Raw genomic sequence first — 22,737 nt, 5'->3', positions numbered from 1 at the left:
GTGCTCCTGCCTGTACTGCTGAAATGCTGTCTCTGCAGTGCTAGTAGGAAAACTGCAGGACTTAGGGTTTTTCACTGCCCCATTAAAGTGTTCTGTTTGATGAGTACTTGCATGCTGCCATACAAAGGAGTGCTGTGCCCCCAATATCTTTGAAATGCACTAACTGCTATTCTGCAGTCATACCAGCAATTCCTCCTCTCGCTCTGACTGCACAGTGTACAATAGGAACAGTAACGGGAAGTGCGTCTTCACTATCAACCTAAAGATGAATTTAAACAAAATAATAAAAATTAAACTCTCAAGATCTGCTACCCACAATTTTTCAGTCATTATGTAGTAGCAATGAGAGTGGAAAATGGTCTTCTAATCTTAAACATGGAAAAGTTGGATTTTGTGGCTTGGTGTTGTGGTTTAACCTGGCAGGCAGCTAACCCTAAATCCAAAACACAACATCACATCAGCCTCTTCAAGGAAAATTTTCTCTACCCAAGCCAAAACCATGACAAAGAAATATGAGGAGGAATTTCACAGTACTGACAAATCAGTTGTGAGGGCCATTTCCCAGGGGGTGTTTAAGGAAAGGTTGGATATGATGCTTAGACATGGTTTAGTGGGTGATATTGGTGGTAGTGTGATGGTTGGACCAGATGATCTTGGAGGTCTTTACCGACCTTAATGACTCTGTGATTCTTAACTCTTCTATACTACATTAGATCATTGTGTCTCTTTCCCTGAAAAATACCCATGATTTCATAAAGTTTGGTCAAGTTTGAGAAAATCAAGTCTTCTAGAATATTTTGTAAACCACAAGAGTAACGATAACTCTCTGGGAGTTTTGGTGAGACTTTCCACATTAATGCTCAAGGATTCTGCCAAAAATTTTCACAGAATATCTTTGTAACATAAACCAGCCGTACTTTTACAAATGTAAAATAGAGGAAAAAATACCCTCTAAATTGCCTTCATGCCTTCAGCAAAGAAACAACTAAGTGAAACTGAGACAAATGACAGAAGTCTCTCATTTAACATCAGTCAAGTTACAATCAGAGCCCAAGACTATACTCCAGGCAGTGCTGATTTCTGAAGTACATCTTGAAGTAAGGTTTGACCAAACAGTGCAAGTCTGGGAGTACAGCATTATTTTCAAAATCTTCTGAAGATTCCCTAGGCCTATGAAGTCTGGTTCTAAACTTTTATTTTGCTATACATTGTGCCAATTATGATTTAGACACAAAATGAACTTGCAAACATCAAATCAACTTGCAAACGCCTACTAAGTACACTCTACTGCTAATACCAAGCAAATTGACCAAACTAAAAAATTACATTCAGGTTTTAGAGACCATATTGAGACAAAGGTGTCATGAATGCAGAAACTATTACAAAGATAATTTATTGTTCCAAATGGACAGATCATTTGCATGTTATACAAACTGCTTGCAACACCATATGGCAAACAAATACTTTATGCTATCTGTGCTATTACCCAAGTAACAGCATAACAAATGCTAGACATCATCTGAGATATTTTTACCTAGCCTTCTTTACAAGAACATGAATGCACCTTAGCTTCAAATTGCATTTGAAAAGGTCATGATGGCTTTTTGAAAACTGTATTGCACCTTGAGACCGGAAAGAAAGCTTTGATTTTTGTTACATTCTACTGTAAGGTGTTTTTCAGGTATTCAGTCAACAGACTGGCAGAGAAAAATTACAAGCTATTAACTTAGCTCATTCTAATTATATTGTTGCATTAGATAATTGAAACTATGCACTCTGCCCTTAAAATCAGTGTTCTGTAGAATTCTGCATAAGAATATGTTGGCTTCAAAATGAATCTCAGATTATGTTGATTAAGATGTCAAAGGGCACCATTTGTAATTATCATCAAAATCTAAAGAAAATGAGAAAGGAATATTTGCATTTTTTTTCATATTGTTGTTTATTAAAATAAAGGAAAATCCATAAATTTACAATTCATCTTAGAGTTGAATATGTTTACAGTCAAATACCACTTTCAGAAGAGTTTTTCCTCTATACACTTAATTCATACCCTCTCATAAGGGCATTTTGTACTTCTACACTATTTGAAACATAATCTGAACGTCCTTCTGCACATCAAAGATGTATTTCAGACAATCCTCATTTAATCCAGTGCTACACTGCCCATTGTTCAACTTTCTGTAAACTCAGTAAGACACATATAATGTAACAGGGTATGATTTGGCCAAATAGATCAAAACACAAAGTAGTATTAATAGCTCAAGAAAAGCAGCAACTTCTCTAATTAAAATCCATGACTGATAGTTTACCTCAGGCAATTTATAAACAAGAAGTTACCCAAACACAAACATTTCAATGCATTCTACAACTTCCTTTGTAATACACAGAAGCAAAACAAGACTTTTGCAAAGAACCAGTATTTACTGAAAAAGGAATGACTTATTTGACCAGAACATTCACAAACTATGCTGCAGTCCTTCCCAGATGATGGCACTTTATTTGAGATTATGTCTCACAAATTCTCTGAAACTGAATTTAACTTCACAAAACATCAAATAAAGTTTTAACATTTCAATAGCTCTGTTTTCTCTTTTATCTGAAGTATATTCAGCAATTAAATCTTACAATTGCTTTGGAACATTTGGCATTTATTTATTTATTTCAGTAATAATCCACTGAGATCTCCCTTCTATTTGAGCTAAACACTTGGACCATGGGAAAACTGTTCCAAATGTGGAATTTTAAGAAAAAAAAACTTTCTAGCACTCAGTAGGAACAATTTTTCTGTACCAATATCGTAAAGTCTCCCTTTCATACAGCAGGTCCAACAGTATATAAAATACTTTAAATATCTACTGATCGTGGCTAAGTGTTTGCCCTTGCAGTTTCAGTAACACCGTTAGAGAGGTCCATCTTTCTTTCAAGAACATAATATGGAATCAGCCCATTAAGTATACTAGTGAAGAAAGAATCAGTGCATGATTTCATGTATTTTAACAAGGAAATGAAGTCTTATTTTTGTGTCAGAAAAGATCAAATCCTGGGAAGTCATTTTTGATATCTTTAGGGAAGGCCAATTGATGCGTTGCACTGTGGAGTTCCAAAATAAATAGACCTTTGCTGCACAGCAACGTCACTTATTCAAAAAGTTTCCAGTAGACATTAAGAACTTCCAACTCGATCTCTGGGAATAATCCGTAGATCTGAACCATGCTTTAGAAATACATTTCCTAAACAAACAAAAAAGAACATGTCACCAAACAAATAAAATGTTACCTAAACAAGCATGCCCTTTTAAAGGAGAATAATATAATTACAGTGCTTAACAAACATCTTTGTAGTAATTTCTCTCACACCAGAAAAATGTATTTTTTTATTTTTCCACAGAATTCTGTCTTATCCCTCCCACGCCACCCCTGTCCAAACAACATGTACTTTGAAGTAAAAACACCAGACTCAAAGTCATATAATAAAACTTGCAAGTTACGGCCTTTCAAACTTTGCATTTCCATACCTGCGGCCTTTCAAACTTTGCATTTCCATACCTGCATGTCTGATTTCACTTATATGCCAGAATATTTTAAAGGTCAGGAAGTCAAGCTCTAATTTGTTAAAACTATTTTATCTTGAGGTCACTCATCCATGTTTTCATTCATGTTCTCTCCTTGGTTCGGTACTTAACGAAAACTTCAGAATCCTGACTACATTTTTGTTTTGGGAAGGCTCTCTACATATCCAAACATAAGTCAGTCTCAGTGTAGCATCAAAAATTCTTCAACTTATTATTTATTACTGTATAGTCCCGATCATAACAGATTTTTAGGAGAACACAATATGAGAGTTTTTAATACTTGGATGGCTATTCAGGATTGTCACTACTGCTTTACTCTATTAAACGCAACATTTGCGAATGAAATCACGTTGCTAAACATGATGCATTCTATAATTACTATTTGGACTTACACTTCTTTTTTTAAACTTCATTGTGCTACTGCATGAAGGAGACTGTACACAATACAATAAAAGGTATCAATAATATATATCTATTCCTATTCATCTTCATGCTGACTTGTAAAAACACAATAATTACATTTATTTCTCAAGCACATTATTTCATGGATGTAGAGTGTGCTCATAAAAAATATTAATATATTTAGCATTTGTTCATTAGTAGCATGTTGGAACAAAGCTTCTCTTTCTTGGACTTCACTCTTCTGGCACATGGATAAGGATTTAAATTGTTCTACCTATTCAACGTAACGAGTACCAGAAAACCCATTCAAAAGAATGTGTTATTGGAAGATATTCTATTTTTAGATAATATGCTGAGACCACATACAGAAGAGATGAATAATCATCACTGAATCATAGGATATCCTGAGTTGGAAGGGACCCACAACGATCACCAAGTCCAATCCTGCTTCCTCACAGCACAACCCAAAAATGAGACCATGCGTCTGAGAGCACTGTCCTAACACTTCTTGAACTCTGGCAGGCTCAGTGCTGTGACCACTGCCCTGGGGAGCCTGTCCCAGTGCCCGAGCACCCTCTGGGTGCAGACCCTTTCCCTAACCCCCAGCCTGACCCTCCCCTGTCCCAGCTCCATGCTGTTCCCTCGGGTCCTGTCACAGTCCCCAGAGAGCAGAGCTCAGCGCCTGCCCCTCCGCTCCCCTTGTGAGGGAGCTGCAGGCCGCCATGAGGCCTCCCCTCAGCCTGCTCTGCTCGGGGCTGAGCAAACCCAGGGACCTCAGCCACTTGTAATACATCTTGCCCTTCAGACCCTTCACCACCTTCATAGCCATCCTCTGGGCACTCTCTGATACCTCTATGCCCTCCTTACACTGTGTCGCCCAGAACTGTACACAGTGCTGGAGGTGAGGCCGCACAGCACAGAGCAGGACAATCCCTTCCCTTGCCTGGCTGGCAGTGCTGGGCCTGATGCACCCCTGGGTACGGTTGCCCTCCTGGCTGCCAGGGCACGCTGCTGGCTCATGTTCAGCTTGCTGGGACCAGAACTCCCAGATCCCCTTCTACAGGGCTGTTTTCCAGCCTCACACCCCCCAGTCTGTATGTATAGCTAGGGTTGCCCCATCCCAGGCACACAATCTGACACTTGCTCTTGTTAAACTTCATGCAGTGGGTGACTGCCCAGCCCTCTAAACTGTCAACACCTCTCTGCGAGGCCCCTCTATACTCAAGCGAGTCAACAGCTACTCCTAGATTAGTATAGGAATACACACTAGGTAAGTTCGCAGACAGCCCTGCATACAGTTCATTTACAGAACCACTGAAGAGAACTGGCCCTGAAACGGAGCCCAGAACCCCACCAGTGACTGGCTGCCAGCCTGTTGTAACCCCATTTACTGCAACCCTTTGGACCTGACCTGTCAGCCAATTGCTCACCCACTGTATTATGTACTTGTCTAGTTGCAGGCTGGACATTTTGTTACAAAGATACAGTGAGAAACAGTATCACAAACTTGCTGAAATTGAAAAAACTTACTTCTGGCTTCTGTTGGTCAGCCAGATGGATGACCTTGTCATAAAAGGCAATTAAGCTCATTAAAGAGGACTTTCCCCTCATGAACCCGTGTTGGCTGAGACCAATGACTGCATTCTCTTTCAGTGTTTCAAGTGTTTTTCAAAACTGCTCTAAACACAAATCTCTCACACCAGCAAAACAGATAACTAAGCTTATCAATCTTGATGAAAAGAATTCATGTTGCGATCACAATCATAATCCAAAGTTTTAAAACAGGACACAGCTGCATCTCATGCAGACAGCAGTTCACGCCACCTCTTAGTCTGCTTCCATCATTAATATTGCACTGGGTTTATTAAAGTTATGGCATACTATTCCCCGAACTATCAAGGATTTCAAATTGAAATCAATACAGGAATTAAGTGTTAAGCCTAGCTTTTTCAACTTTCATTTCCCCTGCTCCATGGAATCACACAGGGAGAATGAAAGTTATACCTGAGGACTGCTTTTGATTAGAAAGGTTGGGAAACAGTGGAAAAGGACAAAACCTCTGAAATCCCCAAGGATTACTAAGATTTTATTCCTAGATCATCTTGTTTTGGGAAGTTTTTGAAGACTAAAGTAACTGTTCAATCTACAGGAACTCAAATAATATGAAAAAAAAAATTAAGTTCTAACCTACTTATTATTTTCTGAAGTGTCAATTACTAAGTTCTGAACACAAGGTTATATTTAAGTTATCTATGTTTACTTGTAAACTTTGGATGGGATTTTGTTCCTTGATTTAGTGGTCTTCTCCCCCATGCTCCTTTCTTTCAGTTTAAAGCAACACCACACAGCATTGTGATGGTGAGTGGTACCTTCTTTGTTTAAAATATATACATATATATACACATACAATATCCTTCAGTCTAATCTTATATTTGCACATAAGACAAAGACCAGGATGAAAACATTTTGCATCTAGATGCTTTTCATTTACTTGAAACTGAACTTTGAAATGCTGTTTTATATTACCATTGAGTAATTTGTGAACATCTATAAGAACTTAGCAAACTTTGCAAAGCAATTAGCAAAGCTATTAGAGTTGTGAATTAAATGTGCATAGCTGCAAGCATGATAAATGTCCATATGGACGTTTTCATTCAGGAGTAAAGTAGTCCCAAACTGATTTACTTTGAAGGATTAACCTACAACTATTTTGGGATACATAATACAAAATGAAAGTATACTTGTTAGAAGAGCGACACCGTAAGTATACGTTAACTTAAACAACTGACTTTACTGTTTTGCATAAATGCTCTTTAGTCGTCATGTGAAAATGTGCTTGTACATGTGGGTAATGATCTAGTAGCTAAACTATATTGTCAGCCTTATCATCAGTTTTTATGATACTTTTAAGGTCATATGATCATAATGAGGACAGCAGCAGCTGAAGAGTCTGCCTGAGGCAGTACATCTGTCAAAGCATAATGCGGGTGTCTTAAGGCAAGCCCTGGGAGGACAGAAACCTCCTGTGGTGCTGACTTGATGCTCTCTTGATTTTCATTTTCAGAAGTTGTCGATGCAATTTTAGACCTCAGAAATGGGTCGCTATGCTTAAGTGGTTCCTTTTACAACTCCAGTAAATTCCCCAAATTAATACCAAGCAATTGCTCTTCTATCACATACTACATGCTCTGCAAGGTTTTACTTTATACTGTTTATCTTAGATTGCTAAGTATACTAATAATACCTCACTTTCTCATTCTCTTTAGATCTGAGAAAAAAAAAAAAAAAGTATGGTATCTTCAATAACACATGACAGACGGAGGGCATAAATGAACAAAATCTGGCAAAGACTTCATGCAAGAAACAGAAGCAGCAATGAACTCTCCATCAACTGCGCATCACATTTGCAAGCAGGAGTCAAATCAGATTCACAGTTTCCTCTGGATGACTGTGTTCAAGAAGCACCAAAGGCATTTTTATTATTTTTAGTAGAAAGTTATGACCCTAGCAAGATATCCCACTCCAGTGAACTCTCATCTCAAATGGGTCTAGATTAGGTTATTGTAATACTTTCCAAATTAATTTAGAAATGTAACTTCCAAGTACAAATCCACAGAAGCCAGCTTCTGGACAGCAGGCTATTATTAGTCCAAATCAAGATCTGTACTATCTATCCATGTATTTCGGGAGGTGATGGGGAAGAATTCTATACCCCTATTCTATGCCCCTGTGACAGAGGCAAACTCTTAACTCACAGCAAGCCTCCGCAGTTGAAATCAGAGACTTCTCACTTGGAATCACTTGGTGAGAACAAGAGGGCTATCTGCAAAACAATTCTATCTTCTTGAAGATGTGCTTTCCAAAGTACATGCAGTTCCTGCTGTAAAACTGAGTATTACTTTCTAAACATAACTTACCAGAATGGCTACTGAAATAGCAAATACTAGACTAGGTATAGGGTGGGGAAAAATACAACTATTACATGATATTTTAGTAACAAGTAAAACAACATTGCTCTTTTAGACTGCACTAAATAGCTAGGTCTTAAAGATCAGCAGTGCCTTATGCTTTCACAAACTAAATAACAACATGAACAATAGTTACGTGGATGTAACCTTTTCCTCACAACACTGACTGTAGTTTCCAACTACTGATAATTCTTTTCCTATTTAAGAAATCAAAACCTAAGATATAAAAATCAACCCAGATTGCTATGCATTAATTTAACAGAAAATTAACTTTTTTTTTTTTTTTTTAAGACTAGATGACTTAAATAGTAACTTACCTGCTGTCTGTGCAGGGTTAATTCCTATTCCATCTAGAAAAAAATGTTAAAACAGAAAAAGACAAAAACAGAGAGGAAGGTGAAAATAGAAATAACACAGTTTATTACACTAGACTTTCAGCTCAAAAATGTAATATAGCAAGCAATATATATTTAGCACATCAGTACTTCAAGCAGCTATTTCTTATAATCAAAAAAGTCTTATCACAGGAATTAACAAGAAATCTTCAGCATAGGCAATCAAAACTACGTGTTAGGACAAAACCACTTCAATGAATAATATTAGTGGTTTATTACCTTCACCCATGCATAAGTAATAACAATAATGCTGCAATATTAAGTTCAGTTTGTAGTCTACAGTTTATGAAAGAAAAGATGTTTCTGCTTTTATCAATACCCTGTAACTGAAACTATGATATAAAAACTATATACTTACCATTTGTTATAATGGCACTTGTTGCTGCAGGAACTTTGAACTGAAAGAAATTAGAGTAGGACAAAATAATGTAAGAGACATATTTAATCCAGAAAATATATGGGAATATTCAAAGCAATTATCATTTTGGTTGGTTCAGTTACGAAAGAATTATGAGAAAAGATTCCCCTCACATTTATAGATACAGCAAAATAAAGGTTTACAATTTAAGTCAATTAGACACCTCAGTACAGAATAAGTAATTTGCAATATCAAAAAAGTGAAATCCAATTATTATTACTCACTAGATAAAATTTAAAAGTTAAGGAGTATTAGTTCTGATTATACCATTTAGTATTATCTCCATGCACCTAAAACATGCATGGAAATAAACTTCTAAGAAGCATAGTTATTACATCATCTCAGATGCTCAGCAAGCAATACTTTTCTTTTAAAAAAGTGACAAAGAATATACATGTTCAAATTTTCTGGAATAAAAATTGACAACATCAAGTCTTGAACCCAAAACATGTTTATATATTCATCTATATTCATCGGAATACTGACTTCATACTGGTGTGCTTGTCATTTACAGGACTCAAATAAGAGCTAGTGTAAAGATATTATATACTATGGGGAGGGGGAAGGTTGCATCCGATATGCACATACAATTTGCTTTGGGAGAGTATCTTTTATCACACAAATAAATCATTAAATTCTGAGTGCTTGGTAGCACCATCATGAAGATCGTGATGAATGATCATGTGAACCTCTTGTTTACCTGACAGAGAACGATTGGGAAACCAAAATTAGCTTTAGCTCATCTTGCTTCATTTTAACCTACTTCCTAGCTTTCTCCCTGGCTCATTTTGGTCCTCTCTGACCGCACTACTCCAAGAATTTACTCCAGGATACACTTACAAAAGGATGCACTAAGAGCACTGCATCAGACCTGGCTCCCTCAGATTTCTGACATCAGCCCCAACAGGCTTTGTACCCGCAGTCACGTCCCCACGATACCCACCCCTATACGCATCACATGCAGTCAGTCTCACAATCTGAAAATCCCTGCACAGATGAGGCTGCAATATACACAGACTGGGAATTATTTCAGAAGATCTAAACTTCTGGAGAAGCCCAAACTAATTATTTCTTAGGACCTATTTCTGTGACTACATGGAGGCCCAGATAAACATCCTTGCACTGCTTAATGTGGTTGGACCACACAGGATGGAGGGGTAGGCAGCGTGAGTGTAAGCCAATCAGTACTACTTGGCTGTTCTGAGGACCAAGGGCTACCTTTGTACTGAGCTCAATTAACAACCCTGTAGGTAAAAAAAATCAGTCAAACCTCCTCAGAGAGCACTTTTCTTATGCAAGAAAAAGGAAAGCTAATTACGAATCCTAGCTAACACTGAATGCTTTCCTCTAAGAATTACAAACTCCCATATGCTAAACAAGTCAATTCAGCCAGGCCTTTAAATGGCATTCACTAATTACACTTTCCCTATTTTCTAATTGTTCAACTCAAAATTATGAGGTCTGATTTGCAGAAACTCCATGCACTAACAGCAACAGCTAGAGCTCATGGACACCATGCTTGAATACAGCACGTAATTATTAATATATTGAAAAAATGTCTCTTTTTTAATCTCCAGACACACCAAATTAGCCTTTTTATTTTTATTTTTAACTTAGTATCTCTTAGCTTTGCATCTATAGCAGGTAAATCCTGTCACCTATGCATCTTGCAAGGTAGCATGAAAACTGTAATTTTTGCAAAAGACAAATTAGGTACCAGGGTCACTGTAGAAACGCCATAGGGAGCGGAAGAATTTCTCTTCAAAGAAGGGATTGAAAAGTGAGTTGATAAACTGGGAGCTACGTATTTCATAGTAAGAATGTAAAAGAACAATATGCAATTTCATAATAGCTAATGCAGTGTTGTGGTTGAACGCTGACAGCAGCTTAGCACTACGCAGCCACTCTCTCACTCCCCCCTCCTTGGCAGGATGAAGTGGGAGTAAATGAGATTGGGAAAAAAAACATTTGCAGGTTTGAGATAGGAGCAATTTAATGTAAGAAAAGCAAAGGCTACGCAGAAGCAAAAGGAGAAAAAATTATTCTCTGCTTCCCATCCACAAGAAATGTTCAGCCACTTCTTGGGAAGCTGGATCTCAGTACATGCAGTGATTGTTAGCTTTCGTAACGGGAGCTCCTTCCTCCTTCAAGTTTTATTTCTGAATGTAACATCATATGGTATGGAATATCCCTTCAGAGAGTTTGGGTCAGCTGTCCCTGCAATAACCCCCTCCCCACCTCCCGCCCATTGGCTTTTGGGGTCAGGGGATGGAAAGGTTGGTGAGACAGCTTTGATGCAGCAATAGACCAAACACTGTTGCGATATCAGAGCTGTTCCAGCTAAAGGTGCAGAGCACAGGGCTACATGGGCTGCTGTGGGGTAAGTCAACTCCATCCCAGCCTGACCAAGAACATGCATGCCTATCATACGATGAAGAAGGATAAAGCCTTCATTCTCAACCTTACCAACTTTGGGAATCTTGATTTAGCAGTCTAAGGAGCAGGCTTTTTTTTGTTTGTTTGTTTTCTTTTTTTATGTAATAAGAGAAATTAATGTCCCACCTCCTGAAATGAGGCCACTTCCAACTCAAAAAGTAAAGGAATAAAACAAAAAATAAAAAACAGCAAATGTATCCTTAGCTTAATACTTCAGTTATTTTTCAATGTTTCCATTTTAACTAAGTGATTTTGTAGATCTTTCCCCCTACATCATCTGAGAAAAAAAAAAGAAAAAAGTAATTTCCAGTATCTTAAGCATTTTTTCTCATTTCTTTCCTGTCTCTTCTGTTACACGATGCGTGAAAGGGATGGATCGTTCACAGGAGGCTGGACATTTGCACTCATTTTCTGACATTTTGTTTTTCGGTATCAGAATCTATCTGATGCTTATACCCTAGGTGCACATGAGAACTGCGAGGCAGTCAGCCAGTGAATGACTAGTTAAGGTTCTCTTACTGCTTCATATTACATTGTGTTAGAGGAGAATGAAACACTTCACTTCCTTTATCGTAGCCCGAAATACTGGGCCAAACAGGAATAGTTGTCAGCTACATACTCAGCACATGAAAATCATCACAACATAGAAAGGGAACTAAACTATACTGGAAGTCATTACACATAATTTGGTACAATATGGTTCAACACTACATTTTAATATTCTGTTGGAGCTTAAATCAAAAGTCCTTCCTGTGTCTAGTAAGAATGTTTCCCATGCTGAAAATGTAAGGTTTTCTATAACACAAAGTCAGATGGATACTCAAGCAACAAACAAATTTTGTGTTCAGCAGATAATCCCCAGCTTTCTTTGAAACCCAAGTAGGAAACATCCAGCCCGAAACACACATGCTTTACAAAAACAGCTTCTTTGCCTCAAACACCTTATAAATTGATAACTGAGGCTGCCAAACTTTTTTTTTTTTTTTTTTATCAATGCAAGGAAATACATTTCAATAATTATGGTAAAATCTTAAAAAAAAAAAACACAATCATATACGAACAATTATATCCCTTCCTTATTTTTTTAAAATGTCAAAAATCCTCTACAGCAATAACCTCATTCTCTTTGCACAATGAACAGCAGATGAGTGTGTCAAGACATCAGAGTAACAAAACAGTTTCAAAAAATATATGGTTATGAAAGAATAAAATTGAACTTTGCTTACTGGGAATGGATGACGATTTGACTAACAATTCCACAAAGGTAAGAGATGCTGTGTAAGTATTCTTTAAATGTATACCCAAAATACGTACTAAGTAGCTCTAACTACTAGTACTATTGATACCACAGGCTGTAAATGAGAACATAAGCACTGTCACAGTGAACTCTGACAACTGTGGAAAGAACTGCAGATATATAAAAGCTAAAGAGAACACTGTTCCCAATACTCTGCTTTTTTTTTTTTTAAACAGCCCATCAGAGAAAAAAATAAGCAACAAGATAAATTTGCATCATCCAATCTACTGCAGTCAAATGTATGTATCGGGAAGGGCTGACTGCTGCAAACAATTAAGACCTCATTAGACCTTCCCATTTAATGATCCAGTTTTTTCATTTCCAGTTCTGCCAGTCTTTGTTACGTGATGTGCTAGAAATGACACACAAAAAATCTCCATTATGCATTTCAGTCATTTCCAAGGGGGAAGGAATACATCTTGCCTTGGGCAATTAAAGGAATTTGGGGGAAAAAAAAAAAAAAAAAAAAAAGTAACCTATGATTGAAACTTGGTAAATATGAGGAATATTCTACATCATGGCTACGGTAGGTTGCTCCAGAGGAATTCTGGTTGTCATCTGGCTGAACTGAGACACTGAAAAACATCTCAGCAGAAAACATGCCAAGACTGAACAGTCCAAACTTAAATCCTTTTCTGCCCTCAAAGCTTTCGTCATTCAGGAGATAATGTACTTCCCTTGGAGACTGACAACCATCTTCATTCAGAATCTGGGGCTACAGTTCGATCTTTTCTTTCTATGTTTAGTATAATGTGCTATGAAACTGATATATGAATCACAATACCCAGGATAATTTCAATTTAAATATTTTCAATGCCAGGTTCATGAATGATGAAAGTAGACTCTTCCACCAGAATGAAGCTCATTTTCTTTTTTGTCTGTTTACAAAGCATTATGTTCTGCCCTGTCTCACAGACATGTGAAAGGCTTCAGAAAGGCATTGGAAATAGCAACTAGAAGTTTCATATTCTGACAAATCAAGCAGATGTTCATGTTATTAATTTTTATTTAACACCACCACAGGCTAATACAAAAAGTGCTTCACACTGTTTCCAGGGAGAAATAAAACATTCTTTGTATTTTCTTTTAAAAATATGTTTGTTACATAAGCATTTAATGGAATTACCCTTGTAAGCATTAACCATACTGGGCACTTTTACATTCCATCACGCATTATCTATCTTTCTTGTGTGCCTCCGAAAGTGTCTATAATTATTCTATAAAATGGTGCTGAACCACAGTGGTCTGAGGTCAACCAGCGAAACTCCCTCAAATTCCTCCCATCAACTAAAAAAATGGTTTAGTTAAATGGGAATGTTTAAGTAATTAGTTCTTTTCTAAACCCACCTTACAGAGGATGTTATAATCACACTATCACAGTTTCATCTAACATCCAGTTACGTGAGTTTACAGGTTTAAGGGCAACCCTCCCACCACATGTGGCACCTCTTTCCTGATGTCTCCAACTACTCTCAGTCCCACCCCAGTCTTCCTTGTTCCCTTATACTAGCATTTGTATTGGGCATCTATGGTGTGAATCCAGATTACATGTGTGAAGAGCAATCCAGCAACAAAAAAAAAGGCTTAGCCTGAACCCAAACTATATCTTTAAGATGACTCTGCCAGTTATTTGGCAGTACATTCAAGGGGTAAGGGAAGGGAAGGAAGCAGCAGCCAAGGTTGTTTTTGAAAGCTACATCACCTTATGCCAGCTTGAACTACCTGTAGACGTTGGTGGTTGAAGTGAGCCTTACACAGCCAGAAAATAAAGCTCACTAGCTGATAAAACAAAGAAATGTCAAAAAAGACCTTTTAATTAATGATCCAGTTTGAACAACTCGGTATTCAATTCAATCAGACCTCAACCTGGCATTTCTGAGGTGACAGGAATCTGTAACAAAGAACGGAAGGGGAACAGGACTGTCCCTTTTGGGAACAGCTTGCAGCTAGTGGAAACCCCACATCAGCGTACTGCTGGACTTTTCAGTCTAGGCCTCCATGTATGGGTTTCGTGGGCACTGCTGCATTTGTTCAAATAAAAACAAATTGGAAAAGAAACAAAAAAGACATTAAGTCACCAAGTGTATTTAAAGGTGTTTATTATTCTGTACATTACTGCTAACGTAATGTCACACCAAATAAACAACCCACAACCCTTTTTATCCCCACATAAACTGTTTCTGCTAAGAACTTCTGTCACATAGCGGTACAACAGTAGCATCAAGAGACTCAAGACACATTGTCCATTATCCTTCCTATTTTTTTATTAGAATTCCAATGCTTTGACAAGAAATATTTTAAGAATTCCAAGATTTCCTAGGCTTTCAGAAGTCATTGTGGGGACTGCAGGAACAGACTCTCAGCTATATCTTTTGCTGACTTGACAAAAAAAAGCCATCGTGTTTTTGACAACTTCACTTTACCATTTACTTCCAAATGCACATCTCTTAATCTTTGCATGTTTAATCTAAAACAAACAGGATACACCTCAAATACTGCACATAGGCAATTTAGGCATGTATTTCTGGATTTTGGATTCCATGTGAAAGACCAAATACTCAAAAGCTAAGAATGCAAGTCTCACTTAAGCGAATTTTTTGAATCTAGCCTATGTGCCTAACCTCAAAGCCTTCTATAATCAGAAATTACAAGTCTTTTCACATTCAGTTCCAGTAAAGAGTTTCCTTTTTTAAAAAATGAAAAATATTTTGGTTACTTTACATAAGTAACTTAAACTACTAAACATGCAATAGCAATAACTTGTAATGCTGTTTGCTACCATAAATTTTTATACTATTGATACAAAATTAATTTAAATGTGAAGACGACCAGGCAGTCTGTCTGTCCCTGCTACTGCCACACAAATTGTGTAAGAACTGCTGAATTAAGGATTCCAAAAGTTTTGACAGATCCACTGGCATGACTAAAGCAAGTGTCCATTCATATCTAATGGCAGCATTTTCTGTGCCAAATTAAGCACTGTATTGCACAATTAAGAATTGCTTTCAGCAACATTCAATAAATTAAAAAGGCTGTAACTTTCTACTTACTTCTTCTGCAGCAAACTTCAAGACAGCTGTGAAAGGTGTGCTTTCAGGCACACTTAACCTGAAATGACAATTTAAATATAGGCTATGTGACTGTTAACACACACAGGAACGCCTATTTCTACTTGTTATTAAACTACTGTGTACAGCGTCACTTTGATTAGTGATAATACTCTTAACCCAGGATGTGCATGTATGGTACGCGGTCTAGATCAAAGCCTACAAGGCAAACACACATGCTCATCTGCCAGGACGATGAAATAAAATAAAACCAAAACACCACACAGCTCTGGCCCGTGTCTGCTCACGCTGCCACCGGCTTCCACGGCCTCCTGCGACACCACAACCCCCACGGCCCCGGCCCGGCACTCACACTTTGTAGGGCAGCCGCGGGTCCGAGGTGAGCGTCACTTTAAAGGTGACTTTCGACCTGGGGAGAAGGAAGAGAGCAGAAGAGGTTAGGGCTGCGGGGCTGGGGCTGCGAGGGGGCTGCCCCCCGCCGTGTCCCTCACTCACATCCTGCTCCCAGCGCCGCCGCCACGTCAGCCGCCTCTCGCCTCACGCTGGGGGCCTCCGCGGCTCCTGCCTCCTCCCGATCCGCCCGCCGAGCGCCTGAGCGAACGAGAAGCGTTAAAAATGCCCTCCTGGGGGAGAGAGAGAGAGTTTTCGGTCCTGACTCCTCACCGTGGCTGAAAGGGGAGAGGGTGAGGGAGAACGAGGTGAATCGGAGGAGAATGTTGAGGTTTTCTCGTGAGGCAGCAGCCGCGGCTGTTCCGCCGGGCAGGGAGGACCCAGGGCTGGGCGCGCCGCTGAGGGAAAATGGAGGGGGGGGGGGGGGGGAGGGGGGAGCAGCACAGGTTCCTCAATGTTCTCGTCCTGTCACAGCCCCTGTCTGTCACACAGGCTGGACCTAGGCGTTGGAGTTGTGTTTGGACACCAAGGGATGTGTTTATGGCAGAAAAACAGCGCTTTTCGCTTTTCTTTGTGGCATTTCACAGGCCAAGTTGAAAGCGGAGTGAGATTGTTCGAAGATGCAGTGGGGTGAGCAAACAATAAGGGAAGGTAACGCTCGTCTTTAAGGCGAGTTCATCCGTTAACACAGGGGATGGCCGAGATTCCAGCGCTTGCTGTGTCAGTGCTACCACTGCAGAAAACGTTTGGTCACACAGCTCTCATATTTTCATCTTTGCAGGAAGGAGCTTTCAGCGTGGACTGAGGCACTTGCCACAGAATCACAGAATCATCTAAGTTGGAAGATGCCTTTTAAAGACCTCCAGGGATGGTGACTCAAACTTTTCCCTGGATAGCTAATTCCAATGCCTAACAACCCTTTCGGTAAAGAAGTTCTGCCAAATATCCAACCTAAACCTCTCCTGGCACAAATTTAGCCCATTCCCCCTCGTCCTGTCACCGAGCAGTGGGAGAACAGTCCAACCCCCACCTCACTACAACCTCCTGGTCATGGCAAAACTCTTTGCTATGTTCAGTTTAATTGGGAGTCTCACTAGGATTAAAGTAGGAGAGAAGCAGTATAAATTAACACATTGGAGTCACTAGTTTCCTACGTAAAGCCTGGCTCAGTGATCAGCTATGAAATTTGTCCGTCTGCCCCCCCATGTTCTTGTTTGAATGCAGACAGGGCTGAAAGTTTCACAAATAAATAAATAAATAAATGAATAAAATCGCTGGCCAAATTTCTCTGTGTCTCCTGCATTTACTTTTACGTTAATGCTGCTGTATTTGCCTTTCACAACTACATCACGTTGGTAGCTCATGCTTGCTTTGTAATCCATTAATGATCTTATGGCTTTTTCATCACCCTGCTTCTAAGAGATCACAGCACAAGCTGGAAATAATAAATTTTTGGATTGTGTAACCCTCCATTTTGTGTAGCAAAAGGTCATCCCATATTGATTTTTGCCCTCTTCAAAATCAGGTAATTATTTTTGTATCATGTTGTGGTTTTGATTTATACACCTCTGTGTCATCTGCAGCTTCCATTAATGCACTGCTCTTTTCTGTTCCAAGGTCATTAATGCAGATGTGAAACAAAGGACTGATCCTTTTAGAACTTTGTTTCTTGCCTTCTACTCTGAGGAAAAAAATACACACAAATCATGCTGTTGACTATTTTAGTACCCAAATGTACTTGGTTGAAGTTGTTTTGAGTACACGTGGAACGTAACACTGTTGAGCACAATCAAAACTCAGGATGGGGTACTCCTGTGTTTTGGCCGCATGGGCTTCTCCTCTATCAGTCTAAGGAACCAACACTAGTCACCAGGTAGAGAGTTCAAGGAAGTGATTTGGCAAAAATAAATAAATAAACAAACAAACAAACAAATAAATAAATAAATAAATTTAGGTGGTTTCATTTGGTTTCTTCCTGAACAAAATTCTTCCAGCACAAAGAAGAGTGTGAGAAGGAATCTTGTGCAGGCATCAAGAGTGTGAGAGTTATCTGGTAGTAAATTCAGAGACAGCATCTTTGAAAGTAGTTTCAGGAATCCAAATGCTTTCATAGAAATAATGCCTGTTTACTTCTGGAAATGAGTAATTTTACTGTGCTTTTTAGAAAGACAGCAGGGTCGTTTTTCTGAGATTTTATAATGAATAAAGAAAGGAGAGTGCATATGATTTTTCTCCTTCATCTGGGAGAGTTGCTTGGACATGCTCCTCAATTCAAGAAAAACCGATCCATTCCCAACGAAATCTCCCCTCCTTTCCCAATGAGTGAAAACAGAAGAAGATGGATTTTTTTTATTATTATTTTTTAATTCAGTTTGTATTCCCTACAGCTCTTATTTAGCCACTCTTAAATATGTTGTGTGGTAGTAATGAGCTTTGGTTTATGTAGCTGTGAAGATTGCAAATAGAATGACAATTTGAGCAATTAAAACCTTTGGGGTCTTTGGGGTCAATTTGTAAATATCTCTCTACAACAGGAAAGACAGGAAAATATATATTAAAAAAAATAAGCCCTCGGAAAATACTAAAATATATATTCCTCTAAATGCTAAGATGTGACTTAGGTGAATTAAAATACCTTTGACAACACTTCATGGAAAACCTTCTAGTTATAAACAGCATTGCAGGAGAGGTAAGTACTGCAATACAGAGGAGCTGTTTATATCCCATGCCTGTAAGTTGTAGATAGTCACCTGGCTGGACCTAGTTTAGTTGATTGAAAGTGCCAATAAACAGAACAATAGAAAAGGAAATGGAATTTTAAAAGTACAAAAAATTAGCTTACTAAGATGTATTGACCAGCATTTAACTTCCTGAGCAAGATGATCATTATTCTTGTATCACAGGGTAATACTGTTGTGGGAGGTACAACTATTTATTGAAAAAAGATGGAATATGTAAAATTGCAAGAGGGGTGGAGGAAAGTGGCACACCAGAAAGGAAGCACTAGCACTACATGACCTCCAGGTTGTTTCTGTTGCAGAAGCTGAAATCTGAGTTGGTGCACCTTTCTTTGCCAGTTTCTGTATTGTGGGGCTGTGAGCTGCTGCATTAGGATATGGTGACAGCTCAGTCTGAGCACGTTGGATGCAGTTGTGTTGCCCTGTCTTTTTAACCCCAACTACAGATTCTGTTTCCTCATATATTTTTTTTTATTTTAATTTTTGTTTTATATATGTATACATATATATGTAGATTTTATTATTTATTTATTTATTTATTTTTAAACAGAAATGGCAGCATAACATACAACAACTTGAGGCTGGGAATGATAAGGTTAAGTCCGTATGGGTTAGAATCAGAGGGAAGGCCAACAAGGCAAGCATCTTGGTGGGGGTCTGTTATAGACCGCCGAACCAGGAAGAGGAGATGGATGAGGAATTCTACAGGCAGCTGGCAGAAGTTGCAAAATCATCAGCTCTTGTTCTTGTGGGGGACTTCAACTTCCCAGACATCCTGGAAATGCAATACAGCTCAGAGGAAGCTGTCTAGGAGGTTTCTGGAGAGCTTGGAAGATAGCTTCCTGATGCAGCTGGTTAGTGAGCCTACCAGGGGAGGTGCTCCGCTGGACCTTCTGCTCACAGAGAAGGACTGGTGGGAGATGTGGTGGTCGGGAGCTGTCTTGGGCAGAGTGACCACAAAATGGTAGAGTTCTTTCTTGGTGAAGTCAGGAGGGGGATCAATAAAACCTCTGTATTGGACTTCCAGAGGGTAGACTTTGAGCTGTTCAGGACACTGGTTGACAGAGTCCCTTGGGAGGTGGTTCTGAAGGACAGAGGAGTTGAGAAAGGCTGGGCACTCTTCAAGAAGGAAATCTTAATGGCACAGGAGTGGTCTGTCCCCACATGCCCAAAGATGAACCAGCACAGAAGACCAGCCTGGCTGAACAGAATGTTGTGGCTTGAGCTTAGGAGAAAAAAGATGGTTTATAATCTTTGGAAAAGAGGGCTGGCCACTCAGGAGGACTATAAGGATGTTATGAAGCTGTGCAGGGACAAAATTAGAAAGGCCAAAGCTCATCTGAAGCTCCGACTGGCTATTGCCATCAAAGATAACAAAAAATGTTTTTATAAATACATCACCACAAAAAGGAAGACTAAGGAGAATCTCCATCCTTTACTGGATGCAGGGGGAAACTTAGTTACAAGAGACAAGGAAAAGGCTGAGGTGCTTAATGCCTTCTTTGCCTCAGTCTTTAACAGCAAGAGCTGCTGTTCTCTGGATACCCAGTACCCTGAGCTGGTGGAAGGGGATGGGGAGCAGGATGTGGCCCTCATAATACACGAGGACATGGTTGGTGACCTACTACAGCACTTGGATGTATGCAAGTCAATGGGGCTGGATGGGATCCACCCAAGGATACTGAGAGAACTGGCAGAGGAGCTGGCCAAGCCTCTTACCATCATTTATCAGCAGTCTTGGCTATTGGGGGAGGTCCCAGTCGACTGGCGGCTAGCAAATGTGATGCCCATCTACAAGAAGGGCCGGAGGGCAGACCTGGGGAACTACAGGCCTGTCAGTTTGACCTCAGTGCCAGGGAAGCCCATGGAGCAGATCATCTTGAGAGTCATCACGTGGCACTTACAGGGCAAGCAGGTGATCAGGCCCAGTCAGCATGGGTTTATGAAAGGCAGGTCCTGCTTGACGAACCTGATCTCCTTCTATGACAAAGTGATGCGTTTGGTGGATGAGGGAAAGGCTGTGGATGTGGTCTACCTTGATTTCAGTAAGGTTTTTGACACCTTTCCCCACACCATTCTCCTCAAGACACTGGCTGCTCTTGGCTTGGACTGGCGCATGCTTCGTTGGGTTAGAAACTGGCTGGATAGCCGGGCCCAAAGAGTCGTGGTAAATGGAGTCAAATCCAGTTGGAGGCCAGTCACTAGTGGCGTCCCCCAGGGCTCGGTGCTGGGGCCGGTCCTCTTTAATATCTTCATCAATGATCTGGATGACGGCATTGAGTGCACCCTCAGTAAGTTTGCAGATGACACCAAGCTATGCGCATGTGTCGATCTGCTCGAGGGTAGGAAAGCTCTGCAGGAGGATCTGGATAGGCTGCACCGATGGGCTGAGGTCAACTGCATGAAGTTCAACAAGGCCAAGTGCCGGGTCCTGCACCTGGGGCGCAATAACCCCAAGCAGAGCTACAGGCTGGGAGATGAGTGGTTGGAGAGCTGCCAGGCAGAGAAGGACCTGGGAGTGATGGTGGGCAGTCGGCTGAATATGAGCCAGCAGTGTGCTCAGGTGGCCAAGAAGGCCAACGGCATCCTGGCTTGTATAAGAAGCAGTGTGGTAAGCAGGTCTAGGGAAGTAATTGTCCCCCTGTACTCGGCTCTGGTGAGGCCGCACCTTGAGTACTGTGTTCAGTTTTGGGCCCCTTGCTACAAGGACATGGAGGTGCTTGAGAGAGTCCGGAGAAGGGCAACGTAGCTGGTGAGGGGTCTAGAGAACAAGTCTTACAAAGAGTGGCTGAGGGAGCTGGGTTTGTTCAGCCTGGAGAAGAGGAGGCTCAGGGGCGACCTTATTGCTCTCTACAGGTACCTTAAAGGAGGCTGTAGTGAGGTGGGGATTGGTCTGTTCTCCCATGTGCCTAGCAGCAGGACAACGGGGAATGGGCTAAAGTTGCACCAGGGGAGTTTTAGGTTGGATATTAGGAAGAACTTCTTTACTGAAAGGGTTGTTAGGCATTGGAATGGGCTGCCCAGGGAAGTGGTGGAGTCACCATCCCTGGAGGTCTTTAAAAGAGGTTTAGATGTAGAGCTGAGTGCTATGGTTTAGTGGAGGACTGGTTAGTGTTAGGTCAGAGGTTGGACTAGGTGATCTTGGAGGTCTCTTCCAACCTAGACAATTCTGTGATTCTGTGATAAATGTTGCTTGTTTAAGCTAGCCAGCATGTACTTATTGCTGGGAAAACCTAAACCTCTAAACAGGGAGCTTCCAGCTTCATCAGAATGCAGCCTATGAGAGACAAAAATGATTTTCTGCTAGGTTCTGTGTCACTGGGTGTCTCTGTAAAATATAGGCATATGGAAGATTTTTAAAAAGCATTGTTAAGCTGGAGATAAAGGAAACTTATAACACTCTAGGAATGCAATGCAAAATTTAATTGTTTTATAATTTTAATAACTAGATAGGTTAAGATACCTTCATAATCTTTCTTTATGTAATAACAAAAACCTGTTACAGTTCTATTGTCACAAACATTTTGTAAATATAATCTTTCAAAATGAAAAGATAGCGTATACATATATTAGTCATTAAGTAAAACTTCTGAAGTCTAGAGACCTAACATTCTGATTTTCTATAAGTATGTATTAGGTAACACGAATAATTATATACCAGCCCAAGGATCAGTCCTTAGAAGCATCAGCCCTGGATGTACTTATCAGCTGTGGATAGTGTTCCTTCTTCCACAAATGATCTTTGTTTGCTTATTGTTTTGAAAAAAAAAATATATATATAAATAAATAAAAAGAAAAAAAGGATAAAAAGCATTTAGCAGGAAACACATCTGGAAGAACAAAAAGTGGGAAGTGGGTACATTCTTTCCTGTATCTGATATTTTTTGTCGTGGAATTTGATTTAAATAATAAGTATATAACACCATTATATAAATGTGTCCTGGTTTCCAGAATTCATTTGAAATCACTTTAACTTTGAGTAATTTTCCAAGTGAATAATTTTGTAAGCTCCCCATTCGTCTTAAAAGCATCTTGATTTATATATCTTATG

The 22,737-nt window shown here is 39.7% G+C and overlaps 1 protein-coding gene across 2 annotated transcripts; it reads right to left on the bottom strand.

Moving 5' to 3' along the window:
• Positions 1-1,377: 1,377 nt before the first annotated feature.
• On the bottom strand, positions 1,378-16,135 carry UFM1 (ubiquitin fold modifier 1). 2 transcript variants are annotated; one of them, XM_068673504.1, is made up of 6 exons: positions 16,054-16,135; positions 15,911-15,967; positions 15,541-15,598; positions 8,698-8,737; positions 8,262-8,294; positions 1,378-3,233 (listed from the first exon to the last, which is right to left on the bottom strand). In XM_068673504.1, coding segments are annotated over exons 1-6 (258 nt in total). In that variant the 5' UTR covers positions 16,056-16,135; the 3' UTR covers positions 1,378-3,165. The 2 variants fall into 2 exon arrangements, with proteins under 2 accessions (XP_068529605.1, XP_068529611.1); XM_068673510.1 differs by lacking the exon at positions 1,378-3,233 and adding an exon at positions 3,621-7,244.
• Positions 16,136-22,737: the final 6,602 nt, after the last annotated feature.

Source organism: Anas acuta, chromosome 1, assembly GCF_963932015.1.
Source record: "Anas acuta chromosome 1, bAnaAcu1.1, whole genome shotgun sequence".
Lineage (NCBI taxonomy): Eukaryota > Metazoa > Chordata > Aves > Anseriformes > Anatidae > Anas > Anas acuta.
The sequence above is the reverse complement of the archived record's forward strand: the minus strand, read 5'-3'. Positions and strand labels throughout refer to the sequence as shown.

What these genes read in the sequence shown, in the direction of transcription:
- UFM1 (XM_068673504.1), bottom strand. An exon ending in CCGCGGCTGCCCTACAAAGT is followed by an intron (nt 15,599 to 15,910) that starts GTGAGTGCCGGG and finishes TTGTCATTTCAG; the next exon opens with GTTAAGTGTGCCTGAAAGCA. An exon ending in TAACCCTGCACAGACAGCAG is followed by an intron (nt 3,234 to 8,261) that starts GTAAGTTACTAT and finishes TTGTTTGTTTAG; the next exon opens with GAAATGTATTTCTAAAGCAT.